This window comes from Terrapene carolina, unplaced genomic scaffold (assembly GCF_002925995.2).
Source record: "Terrapene carolina triunguis isolate 2854851 unplaced genomic scaffold, T_m_triunguis-2.0 Scaffold641, whole genome shotgun sequence".
Classification (NCBI taxonomy): Eukaryota; Metazoa; Chordata; order Testudines; family Emydidae; genus Terrapene; species Terrapene triunguis.
The window spans coordinates 813,721-826,223 of record NW_020664992.1 but is presented as its reverse complement, the minus strand read 5'-3'; the positions used below and the strand labels follow the sequence as shown (position 1 = coordinate 826,223).

The window sequence follows — 12,503 nt, the reverse complement described above, 5'->3', positions numbered from 1 at the left end:
GGCAATGGGGGGGGGACACTGCATCCCCGGGCTGGATGGCAATGGGGGGGACACTGCACCCCAGGCTGGATGGCAATGGGGGGGGTTGGTTGCTTTGTCTCTCAGGGCCGTTGGCAGGGCGAATAGCAGAACTAGTAGGGCTCAGAGCTGCCAAAGCCCAGGGGTGCTCAGAGCAGGACGAGGGGTGCATCAGTGCGGGGGGCGGGAATCTGGGGAGCGCCTGAGTGCCCCATCTATGGCTCTCCTCTCTCACCACCATCAAAGCCCCCGGTCCCCTCCCCACGGCTGCCCCTCATCTGGCCTGGGTGGGATCAAGGGGGGATCTTGTGAAAAACACCCCAGTGAGATGCACGCCCTCCCCTGTGCAACGTAGTTGGTGCTCAGCTGCCTCGCCCCACCCCAGCAGTGGCTGCATTTCCACCCTGGGCGAGTGAGTGTTACTGCCCCACTACCGCACGTGCAAAGTCGCACTCACCCCCCCAGACACTTGTGCTGACCAATGTGGTTAATTAACACTAATTGGCCAAGTAAAGGGGCTGGAATTGGAGAGGGGTCTGGGAAAAATTTCTTACAGCTGTGATCACCCTGACAGCAGTACCCTGGTGGGACCCCAGCACTGTGAACTTCCCCACAGCAGTGTCCTGTGTTGCGAGCTTCCTGACAGCAGTGCCCAGGACCTCAGTGTGGTGAGCTTCCCGACAGTAGTGCCCTGTGTGTGCCCTTCTCAGCAGATGTGTCGCTCCTTGGCGAGGACTCCTCAGTGGTCAGCGGGGGGGAGGTGGGGCACCCCCAGACCCTGGGGAGACAGAGAAGCCAGGAGAGCCCCCCGCCTGGGGCTGGCAAGGAAGGCAAGAAAGCGCCGGCAGCCACCTTTGTGGGGGTGGAGGGGCCATGAGCATTTGCGGGCCAGGGAAGGAGCCAGGATCCTGGAGCAGGGACTTGGTCACACATGTTAAATGCCTCAGCGGGGGAAGGGCGGGCAGGCCTGCAGCAAGGAAGGGGTTAACGAGAGAGGTCAGGCCCAGGCCCAGAACCCTCTTGGCCTCAGCCGGGGTCTCTGGCACCCTCCAACCCCCCCCCCCCCCCCCCCGCCGCGGGGGCCCGCGGGCCTGTTAGTGCCCAAAGATCCTGGCTGGCCCCATGTGCTGCGATCTGGGACCCAGCCAAATCCCAGCTCAGGGGATCGTCCTTCCCTTCGGGGCTTCAGCTGGAGACGGGCTCCTCCGTCACGTCCCGGCAGTCTTGCAGTGTGGCGGTTAACCAGCCGCCGTGCCTCGCCCCAGAGGTGGCTGCCGATCAGTGGCGGGGGAGTGAGCCCTGGGCACGGTGGCACGGTGGCAACAGAGAAAACCCTCCAAGTGCGAGTCCAAAACCCGAGTATTTTAATGGCGGATCAAACACGGAGCCGGACGGGGCGGAGACGCAGGTTCGAGGGGCCCCGGCGTGTGCGGCCCCGGGTGGGATAATGGCACCGAAGGGGCCCGGCACCCACCCCAGTGTGTTCATCTGGACAGTTCGAACAGTCACTGTGCAGCTCCCTCCCGAGGGCCGGGCTCGGTGAGCAGCCAGCACATGGGGCGTGCATGCAAGGGGCAGCGTGTGTGCGTGTGTGTGTGCATACATGTGCGTGCGTGTGTGCATGCGTGTGTGTGCACATGTGTATGTGCGCACGTGTGTGTGTGTGTGTGTGTGTGTGTGTGTGCACGTGCGTATGTGCACCAATGCACATGCACACTTGCATACACGTCCCCCTGCCTGAACAGCCACGTGTGCTCACTCAGACACGTGCCTGCAAAGCACACGCGTGATACGCACACACCCTGCCACCAGCCCAGGTCTCTCTCAGGCGGGGAAGAGCCACTGGGGTGGCTGGGCCTGGTGGTTGGCTGGTGGGTGTGCGGGAGGGGGCGTGGGGTGAGCAGGCGTGGGGCTGCGATCAGGAGTGTTTCTGCAGGGGTGTGTGGGGGAGGATCCAACGGGGGATGTGGTGTCTATGTTGGAGCAGCAGTGGGGGGCCGTGGTGGAGCGGGGGGGGGTGTTGTGTGTACGGGGGAGGGGAACAGCAGTGGGGGGCCGTGGTGGAGCGGGGGGGTGTTGTGTGTAGGGGGGAGGGGAACAGCAGTGGGGGGCTGTGGTGGAATGGGGGGTGTTGTGTGTATGCTGCCCCCCCGCCCGGCTAGCCATGGGGGCAGAGGGAAGCCCCCCACTGCAGTAGGCAGCTGTGATGGGGGAGACCCCCGGCCAAGCCAGGCCCATCTCTCTATTACGCCAGTGGGACTCGGATCCTCCCGCTCCTGAAGGCTGACTGGGAGAGGGACTCGCCATCGGCCCTTAGCCATACGGGGTCTAAGACACGTGCTCGAGCAGCTCCAATGGCCTCCAGCAGGGGGCAGTGCCGAGATTATATTATATACAGACAGGTGCACGTCAGCCAGTCGATGGGACACGAGACCATCCCTTGGGCAGCACCAAATGGGCACCCCCCCCAGTCTATATATAGCGATATCTAGGGCTGCCCCACAACCCTTCATGCAAGAGACTTGTGGGGCTGCGGATGGTGGCAGAGTATAATCCGGGGAGAAGAGATGAGGGGTAGGCGGGTTCTCCCCACTTTGGGGGTTTGGGGGGGGCCTCTGTACAAGGGCAGTGAGCTGGGGGGGGAGCTGGGATGCCCCATTTGTACCCCAATGCCAGGGGGCAGGCGGGCATCTCTCCTGCCCCGGAGGTGTCTGGCAGGGGGGGGAGGGGGAGGATCTGAGCAGAGGAGGAGGTGAGACTTGTCAGGCATCTGGGGGCTGTTTTCCCAGGTCCCCCCCTGACGTCCACCCAGCTCTGGATGAGGGTCAAGTCATCGATTGGGAGGCTCCGGGGGGGGGGGGGGGGGTTTTGGGCCCGGGTGCCCGGGCCCGCCCGGCCCCCCCCGCGGGGGGGGGCGGGGCGGCGGGGGGGGGGGGGAAAGACCACCCACTTCAGAACTGCAGCCCCCCCACCCCAACGCCACATCCATGCCTGAACCCTCCCTTCCCAGGGTCCCCCACCGTGGGCCCCACCCAGCAACCCCGCCAATTGCAAGGAGATGGTTAGCGCCTCCCCCCAGCTGATAGTGGGTTTGGGCCCCCACTGCAGCCTGATTCCCCCCCGACTGCAGCCACCCCCCCCCCATGTCATCAGGGGCTGATAACGTCTGGGGGGCCCAGAGCAGATGCCCTAAGCCCCTAGTTCCCCCTGCACCCCTAGACCCAGCCGCCCGCAGCCTCCCCCCCTCAGGAGCCCGGGGGTCTGTCCAGTTCATTTCCCAGAGCACAGCCCTGGGGCGATGCTGGGGGTGCAGACGGGCTCAGTCCGGGGGCCCCCAGGGTGACGCTGGGGGATCAGAGGGGGTCAGTCCGGGGCCCCCGGGGCGACGCTGGGGGGGGGCCGACGGGCTCAGGCCAGGGCAGGCCGGGGGTGCAGAGGGGCTCAGGCCGGGGCCCCCGGGGCGACGCTGGGGTGGCCGACGGGCTCAGGCCGGGGTAGGCCGGGGGTGCAGAGGGGCTCAGGCCGGGGCCCCAGGGCGACACTGGGGGTGCAGAGGGGGGTCAGTCTGGCGCCCCCGGGATGAAGCTTGGGGGTGCAGAGGGGGTCAGTCTGGGGGTGCAGACGGGCTCAGTCCGGGGGCCCCCAGGGTGACGCTGGGGGATCAGAGGGGGTCAGTCCGGGGCCCCTGGGGCGACGCTGGGGGGGCCGACGGGCTCAGGCCCGGGCAGGCCGGGGGTGCAGAGGGGCTCAGGCCGGGGGTGCAGAGGGGCTCAGGCTGGGGCCCCAGGGCGACACTGGGGGTGCAGAGGGGGTCAGTCTGGCGCCCCCGGGATGAAGCTTGGGGGTGCAGAGGGGGTCAGTCTGGGGGTGCAGACGGGCTCAGTCCAGGGGTCCCCGGGCAACGCTGGGGGTGCCGACGGGCTCAGGCCGGGGGAGCAGAGGGGCTCAGTCCGGGTAGATGATGAAGCCGGAGAACGTGCTGTATTTGTTGGTGTTCCCCCCGTGCACCTTCCCCCCGTCCAGCTTGACGAAAACCTCGTCACCCACGTCCAGGTGCAGGATGACGCTGTTGCTGGCATAGTCGTAGTTCTGGTCGGCGTCCTGGGCAATGGCGCTGGCCCGCACCTGGGGGGAGACGGGGGGGGAGAGTTAGATGGTGGGGGGGGGTTCCCTGCTGAGCCGCTGCCCCTAGTGGACACTTGGGGGGGGGCAGTGCTGCGTCTGAGGGGACCCCCCACTCTCCATCCCCTGCCCCATGTGCAGCCCTTCGTGCCGGTGCGAAGCCGGGGCGACCTCCTGCTGTCTGGCTCAGGGCAGGTCTCCCCCCCGCTCCCCCCGCCCTCACTCAGCGTTGTGGGCCCCGCGGGGGTCACGGTGCAGGTCCCAAAGGTCACGGCAGAGAAATGGAGCGACAAGCAAACGGTGAAATAGGAACTGCCCCCCCACCCCGGCGAGCTGGCTACTGCCCGTGGGTCCTAAACCCCTGTGAACGGGCCACCCCCCCTCCCCGAACCCCCCTCCCGTCGCCACGGAAACCTGCAGCCTCCCTGAGCCAGCTGGGGGGGGGCAGGGTCTGGCCAGCCCCCAGCCCGGCTCCCTCGTTAACCGGCTCCTGGTGAACCAAAGGCTCCCGGAGGATCGGGGGAGGCAAGCGGCTCCTGGCGGGTGTGGAAGGACCCGGGAATTTCGGTCTCCTCCAGCTGGCCGGGGGTAGGCAGGTGGCGCAGTGCAGTAGATCAGTGGGGTGGGCCCCGATCCTGCACTCGCTCACACATGGGAGGCCTCAGGCGATCCACCCCTCCCACACGGCACCGGGGCACCCCCCAGCCACTGATGGGTGGGGTAGGGCAGCGCTGGCCAAAGACGCGCCCAGGGCGTGGACCCATCTGCTCCACTGGCCTCTTGGCCCCGGTGAAGTCAGGGTCCTGGCAGCCGCAGGCCTGGCCTCGGCGGCTCCACGGCGCCTGGAAGGTGAGAGAGGACCACCGGGGTCTGACCCCGGCCCAGCACTGGCCAGGGGCCGAGAGCTGGGATTGAACTAGCGCAGGGCCCACCCTGAGCTCAAACCTTCCCGTCCTGGGCTGGGGGGGGGGAATCACTCTCTGCCCTGGGCAGTGGGTCGGGGGGGCCTGAATCGCCCCCATCCCGGGAAGTGGGTCTGGGGATTAATCCCCTCCCCCAGCACCAGGGCAGCCTTGGCACTGGGGACTCCAGCCCCCTTGGGAACCTCCGCCGTGGGGCATGGGACCCCCCATCTGACTGGCTGCCTTCCCCACTGCCCCGCACCCTGAGGACGAGCAGCCAATCAGGATGGCTGCTGGAGGCTGGCAGAGCTCTCCCCCCTCCCCCCCAGGAGCCAAGGGGGGCTTTGGGTTGGGGGGAGGGAACAGAAAGAGCCCAGCTGCTCCCCCCCCCGTGAACAATGGGTCAGTCTGTCCCTCCCCCATCCCTTTCCTCCCTGTAACGTCTGGGGGGATCCCAGGCCTGGGAGAGGGGGATAAAGACCCCAGCAGCTGCAGGAGGTGAGGTTGGGAGGGGGCAGAACTGATGTGGGGGCATAAGTAATTGCTGGGCTGTGGGAGGGGCAGTTGTGGGGCTGGGGGGGGGCTGAATTGATTAATTAGGGGATTGGGGAGAAGCTGGAAGCTCCTGCAGCGTGGGCCGGACTCATCGCCCTGAATATATTGGGGAGATCTAGAGCCAGCAATTGTCATGAGCGAGTGGGTCGGCAAAACTCAACAGAGACTAAAAACCATCCCAGAATCTGGTGGGGTGGGGGGCCAGTCCCACGCTTTGTTTGGGATCCTGCTGCTCGATCGTCATTATATTGTTACTATTAATAATTCATCTCTATAGCATCTATACATAGAATTCATACACTTAGATTATGACTTAAGAGATCATTTCGTAATTATATTTATGCAGTACAGTATTAATATATACGACACCATATAACTATAATTAATATAATCACGATCTGATTATGTAATACCCCACATAACTATCATATACTCACTATAATATTGTTGATTATTAATTATGAACTAATTACACAGGGTGTTAAATATAATGAATATAAGCACTGCATTATGAATCTAGATGATCATTAATTGTGTCACATTCAGACACTAACACAGTCATTGATTGGAGACAGGGGTTATTGTTAGCATACAATCGAATTAGCAGCAAGAGACAGGCAGCCTCGCCAGCATGGGGATGGACTCAGAATCCTCCTCCCCCCGCCTGGTCACATAAGCCCAGATCCCACGTGATCTCCTGACTCCAGGAGCTGGGGCTTTCAGGAACACACCCGCCCTCCAGTCCCGGGAACATCAGCGCTCCCTTCACCTCCCCGTGGGCCGCGCTCTTCACCCTCGTTTGTTCCCGAACGCCAGCCATCCGAACGAGCTGTGTGAATGGAGCTTGGTTCGGCGTGTCCAAGGGGCTGGAGTCGGTGCTAATGCTCAGGGCATAACGGAGCCGAGGGAACCTCTGCGTGACAATGCGTGTGGATCCTAGGCCTGCTCGCCCACGGCAGGATTGGGACCCTACGGTATTTGAGAGGAGTGTTACGTACTGATCACCAATGCCGCACTCTCTGCTGGAGCTGAGCAGGGCTCATGACAGGCCCTGGCCTGGGACCCAGGAGATCTGGGCAAGTCCCTTTAATCTCTCCGGCCCCCTTTACCCGAAGGGGATAGATCCCAGCCCTGCCTCTGTTTGCATGGGGAGCTCTGCGGACAGGCCTGGCTCTCACCGCATCAGCGCAGCCCCTGGTATGAGGGGTTGTGAGCTCCGCTGGAGCCCGGGGAAATAACAGCTACGTCTGATGCTCATGGGGCCCGATCCTGCAGCCCTGACTGACCCAGGTTTACACGGGCTCGGCCTTTCCGACGAAGGTGGGTTTCTAGGGAGGGGCCGGGCGCAGCACCCTGCTTAAGGATGCGTCGGGCTTTGCTCTCAAAGCCGCGATTCCACCTCTTTGTTGTGTTTGGAGCGTGCGGCGGCTGCAGCGCTTCGTTCTGGGCCCGGGGTGGGGGGGGTTCAAGGATTTGCGTGAGTTACAATGAATTTTAAAACAGCTCCTTTAAGAAACAGCGTTGGGCGTCTGACCAGGCTGGAGCAAGCCCCGCTCAGCCGCTCTAGCCCAAACCCGATAAAGCTGTGACCTCGCCCACCCGGCCTTGCTAATGTCCTGGGCCCGAGCCGGCGACAACCACGCCGCAGAGCCCGAAAACGGCAGGGAGGCAACTCTCGAGCCCAGCCGAGGCGACGAGGAAGGGGTTTTTCAAAGAATTTGCTCGGGTCAGTGGTCACTTTTTCCCATTAGGATATTAATAGGAAATATAATTAAGGTCTGTTGATAATTGTATTTGATCATCGTTGTATTTTCATTATTAATCACTCCCAGTAATAGATTTTACACACTCCTAATACAGCCCGGGAAATGTAAAACAAAACCTAACCAGTGCAGGGAGGGGGGAAGGGCACACGCAGAGTTTTGCAGATGCTCCCGCCCCTCCTTGGCCCTGATCCTCAAAGGGATTTAGGCACCTGACTCCCACTGGCTCGGTGCTCAGGTGTTTGCAGGATCTGACCCGGGGGAGGGGGGTTGTAGCTTGTTTGTTCTCTTTGTTGTCACCTTTCCCTGGGGTGCATGTGACCCTCAAACGCGGGAATCCCGCCTGGGTGCTGCCGTGACTAGCTACAGAGAGCGAAAGTGACGGGGTGTCATCGGGCAAAAAACCAGAGGGAGGCTGCTGGGGGACGGTGCACGCTGGGTGCGAGTCGCTCTGGTGCCAGGCGTCCCGGTGACCCAACCCCCGGCCCGTTAACGCGGTTGGGTTTGAGGTGCTGTCGAACGAGTGGCTGTGGGCAGGCAGGGGTGACCCTGCTTTAAACCGCTGCAGCTACCGGCCCCCGTCTGGTCTCCGGGGAATCGGCTCCTTTGCTCGGTCGGAGGTTTCCCTTCCCCGGGGGCAACAGGGGACGCTTGGCATCCTGCTGGCACCTGGGCACCTGCCCCGCCCTCCAGCTCACTGCACAAGCCCTGGTCCCCGCGGCCTGCCCCTCCACGCGGTGGGCCCCGGGCCCCCACCCTGCACTGCCTCCCCCCGCTAGTGCCTGCGAGTCGCCCCACGCCCTGCCCCCACCCCCAGCCTCCTCGCTTCAGCTGTCCGGGCGTCCCCTGAGCCCCTGCTAGAAAATCTCTGACAATGGGCCGAAGCCTTTGCGCGGATCAAGCTGCCACAGCAGGGGATAAACTCTGCTCGCCGGCTGCCTGTCACCGCGCAGAAAGGGATCAAACTGCCAGCAGGCGGCTTATGGCAGGGCCATGAACAGAGGCCGGCCTCCGCCTGCCAGGGACAGGGCTTTATGGAGTGGATTTAGGTCCCTTTCTCTGAATCCGGCTCTGCCTGGATTCCTCCGCTCCCCCCACGGGCTCCGCCACTGCCTTCGGTCGCCGTCCGAATGCTGGGCAGGAGGTGGGCCGCGGAGCAGCCCTCTGTGAACCGAGCCAGGCTCCATGCCAGGGACTCACCGGCGTGGTGGAGAAATTCCAGCGAAACAACCAGAAATCAATCCCTCCCATTGTTTTCATTTGGAGAGCTCAGTGGTGGCAGCAGCAGGTGCTCAACATCCAGGAATTTCGCCTCACAAGTGCGCCCCGGGAGGGCGAGCGGTATGGCCCCCGTTTTACGACGGGGGAAACCGAGGCACGGAGCAGGCATGTGACCTGCTCAAGGACACACAGCCAATCAGTGGCAGAGCTGCTGTCTCCCGCAGAGTCTGAGCTCTCCTTTTCCTGCACCAGGGTAGTCTGGGGAAAGTTCACCCTGCTGCTGTCCTGGCTCCGAGGGGTCAGCGTGAAATTCACTCAAACTCCCTGGAAAGGCCGACCCTGGCGTCTTTCTCCCCCACCCCCGCCTCTGAAGAATCAAAACTAAAACAGCCAGGGCCCATCGCAGTGTCGTGGGGCGTTTCCTGCGGAGACGAGAGATTAACAGCCTGCTGAGCCCTCCAAATGAAAAGTGAATGGGAGGGATTGATTTCTTGTTGTTTCGCTGGAATTTCTCCAGCCCGCCGGCGGGTCCCTGGCATGCGGCCTCACACGGAGCTCAGCAGGCAAGGCCTCGCCTCGTGCAAACACACTGGCTCCTGCACCCCTCTCCTGTAGAATAATACAACGCGCTTCTGCACCTCCCTTCACCTACAAACACACACCCAATGATACCACCCAGGGAGAGAGACCTGCTTAGCCACACACACGCAGAGCATCGCACAACTCCCACACATTCACACCGACACTGCCACGCTGAACAACGCACATCTGTACACCCCGCTAGTAACATCAGTACAGGCGGAAGGGAGAAGCTGGTAACACAATTACAGACACTCCCCAGAAATCCACAGATGTTAACGCTTCACCAGACCCCACAAAGTCATTGCACGGCCTGACGCAGACCTGGGGAAATAACTGGCTTGGTTGGTTCGGCGGTTAGTTTTTGGGTGTTTTTTCAACCTTTTTATTTTTAGTTCAATCCAGCGAATTTCAAACTACCTCGGTTTGGAAACCAAACGTGGAACGGTTTTGTTTTGAAAATGTGAAAGTGAAAAACAGTTTGTTTGACTGTTGAGAAAATTTCACCCCCTTTTTGGGGAGGGGCAAAAGTATTCGCTGAGTTCGTCACAAAATTGCATTTTTCGGAGACTAAACTCTTTGCCGAAAAATGGTGCCGGGTCTAGCCCTCGGCGCAGTTCGACGGCGTTTCTGACGTCTGTCGGTAACGCGATAACGTCGAATGCCACAAGTTCTGAGCCACCCCAAGATTTCAGGGGCTATTCTAGGCATCGGTGAGCAGAACCCGACTCATTTTGGTGAAAACAGGAAAACGGGAAAACCCCTTTCCACTAAATCCGCCCCCCCCCCCAAGTGCCCTTTTGGTGCTGCACGTCTCTCTAGCGCCCCGTCTTCTGCCTACACCCGTCACAGGCAGCTGTTTAAAATGCCACTGTCTCTCGTGGGGTCCAGAGTGTGACCTAGTGGCCAGAGTATTGGGCCGGGACTCAGGAAACCTGATTTCTGTTCCCGGCTCTGTCACTGGCCTGCTGGCTAACCGTTGCAGGTCATGCCCCCCGGTGCCTCAGTTTTCCCAGCTGTATAATGGGGATAATGACACTGCCCTTTGTAAAGCACTTTGCGCGCTCCTGCTGGGAAGAGCTAGAGGGGAGCTGGGTGTTCTTAGTATTAATACATAAGCCACAGCCTCTTACACCCCTGGCCACACACACAAATCCAAAGGCACATGGAATAACACAAATATAGAGAGACAAGACTAACACACATGCTCACACCCCATCTAACACAAACACACACACACAGAGGCGCCTCTGTCTGTCTGCCTGGGAGCTGTCACTTTCCTCTTCCTCGTGCTGGGATTCAGTTGCCAGAACCCAAGAAAGGAGCAGACTGGAGTGGGGGGAGCTTGTCCTTGGGTGGGGGGGTCATTGGGTCAGCTGGGAGTTGGGGGGGGGGGCTATTTCCCATTCAACGCTGCTGGGGGTTATGTGGCTAAAGCCCCTTCCCCCTCAAAGAGGCAATTTTAATGAATTACCCTGCAGCAAAAGCTGGGCCGTATAATTATCCCCATTGCACAGATGGAGAAACTGAGGCACGGAGCCGGGAGGTGATTTGCAGAGCCAGGAATAGAAGGCAGACGTCCTGGCTCCATCTCCCCAGTTCTAACCTGCAGGCTCCCCACCCCACAGCTCCCTGTGCCGTGAGCCAGTCAGATCTCGCACGCCACAGGGCCGGCCCGGCTCAGGACGTGGACAGGAGACCTCGACGGCCCAGGCCTTGATTCCACAAGAGGTGCCCTGCCCCCTGGGTCAGCGCCGCCCCACCACCACCCCAGCATGGTGCTAGGGGGCGCTGTGCTGCGGGAACTAGCGTCATTCCTCTGGCCCGGGTGCTGGCTGGCAGACCTGGGGCTGTAACCCCGGCGCTGGGGTCATTCCAGCTTCGCTAACTGCTGTCTGCCTCCCTAAACCCCCTCGGTCACAGGGTCCGCTGCTGGTGCCTGATGCGCCGGTTTTCATTGCACAGATGCCCAGGAACTGCGATGGTGCAGGGGATCCAACGTCCCCTAGACAGAGGGTGGATTAGAAAGTGATCGCACCTAAGGCCCGAGAGCCAGTCTGGGGCTCAGCACCTGGCAAATCTACCGCTCGGCGTCCCACGCTGGGCACCCCAAGACGGCGGCCGTTGGCGATCGGCTGAAATGCAACGTTCCGTGTTGTGGCATTTGCAAATATAGCCACTTGTTCTGCTTTTCACGAGCAGTCTCCTGCCCCTCTCCTCCCAAGGCACTTTGCAGACCTAGATAGAGCTGCAAACGTTCCGCCGGCACTGAACTGCAGCTGCCTCTAGGGTGGGGCGTAGCAGCTCTTTAACAGTGACAAGCAGCATGCACAGGGATCGAAGAAGTGGGCTGTAGCCCAGGAAAGCTTATGCTCTAATAAATTTGTTAGTCTCTAAGGTGCCACAAGTACGCCTGTTCTCTTTGCGGATACAGACTAACACGGCTGCTACTCTGAAACCTACCAGGACTGAAAGGCATCCACCTCTGGGGTGGAGCACGGCAGATGTTTAAGACTGCCCGAGAGTTTAGGACAGGCTGTGAACAAGGACTCGTCCCCTTGCAACTGCCTAGGGAGGCAGACTGGGGCGGTCTGGGACGCTGGCTGTCTTTACGGGGTGAGCGCCTCCTGCTGACTCACCCGGCTTTCCCTCAGCGGTCAGCCGTCCAGCTCGCGAGCCGGCTGCTGACAGACTCACAGTCCGAGCTGGCAGGGCGGCCGACCTGGGGGGGTTCCTGACAGTGTGTCTGCGAGCGGCGCAGTGGGGGAATGTATATGTGCTTTTAAAATTCCTCTGGAGAGAAGTCGAGAGGAATTGCTGCCTGTTGATGAACTGACTGTAATTCCTCTAGCGTTTTCTCGCCTACCCGGAGTGAGGAATGTGGCTTCGAAGCGCTCCTGGGGCAGATTTCAATTAGAGGCAGAAACTATTGGGGGAGGGGGCGGGGGGGATATATATCATAGCTTCACGTCTTCTGCAAAAGTAGAAGCATCTTTCCTTTAGTTCAGGGCTCTGAGCTGAGAGATCCGCCAGCCTGGAGCTGGCCCCAGGTTCCTTGAACCCGGGTGGCAGACGAAGGGGTGAGATGGGAGACCCTTGCCACAGCAGACGGAGGGTAATTGGCCCCCAGGAAGGTCTCTTCTTGATCCCGCATCGCTAGAGACGTTTGCTCTTGGTGCAGGGGTTAGGCGTCAGGACTCTTGGGTCCTGCTCTTCGCTCTGGTGGGGAGTGGCGTCTAGTGGTTAGAGCTAAGCGAGGCCCTTGCCAGAGGGTCAATGTGCAACCTTAGACAAGTCACACACACACACACACACACACACACACACACACACACACACACAC

The 12,503-nt window shown here is 61.1% G+C and overlaps 1 protein-coding gene across 1 annotated transcript in view; it reads right to left on the bottom strand.

The window, feature by feature from the left end:
• Positions 1 to 3,963: 3,963 nt before the first annotated feature.
• Positions 3,964 to 12,503, bottom strand: part of C1QL4 (complement C1q like 4) — a 15,265-nt gene continuing 6,725 nt past the window's right edge. The window contains exon 2 of the mRNA XM_026659593.1: positions 3,964 to 4,143. Within this exon, the coding sequence (XP_026515378.1) occupies positions 3,964 to 4,143 (180 nt within the window). The remainder of the gene's footprint in view (positions 4,144 to 12,503) is intronic.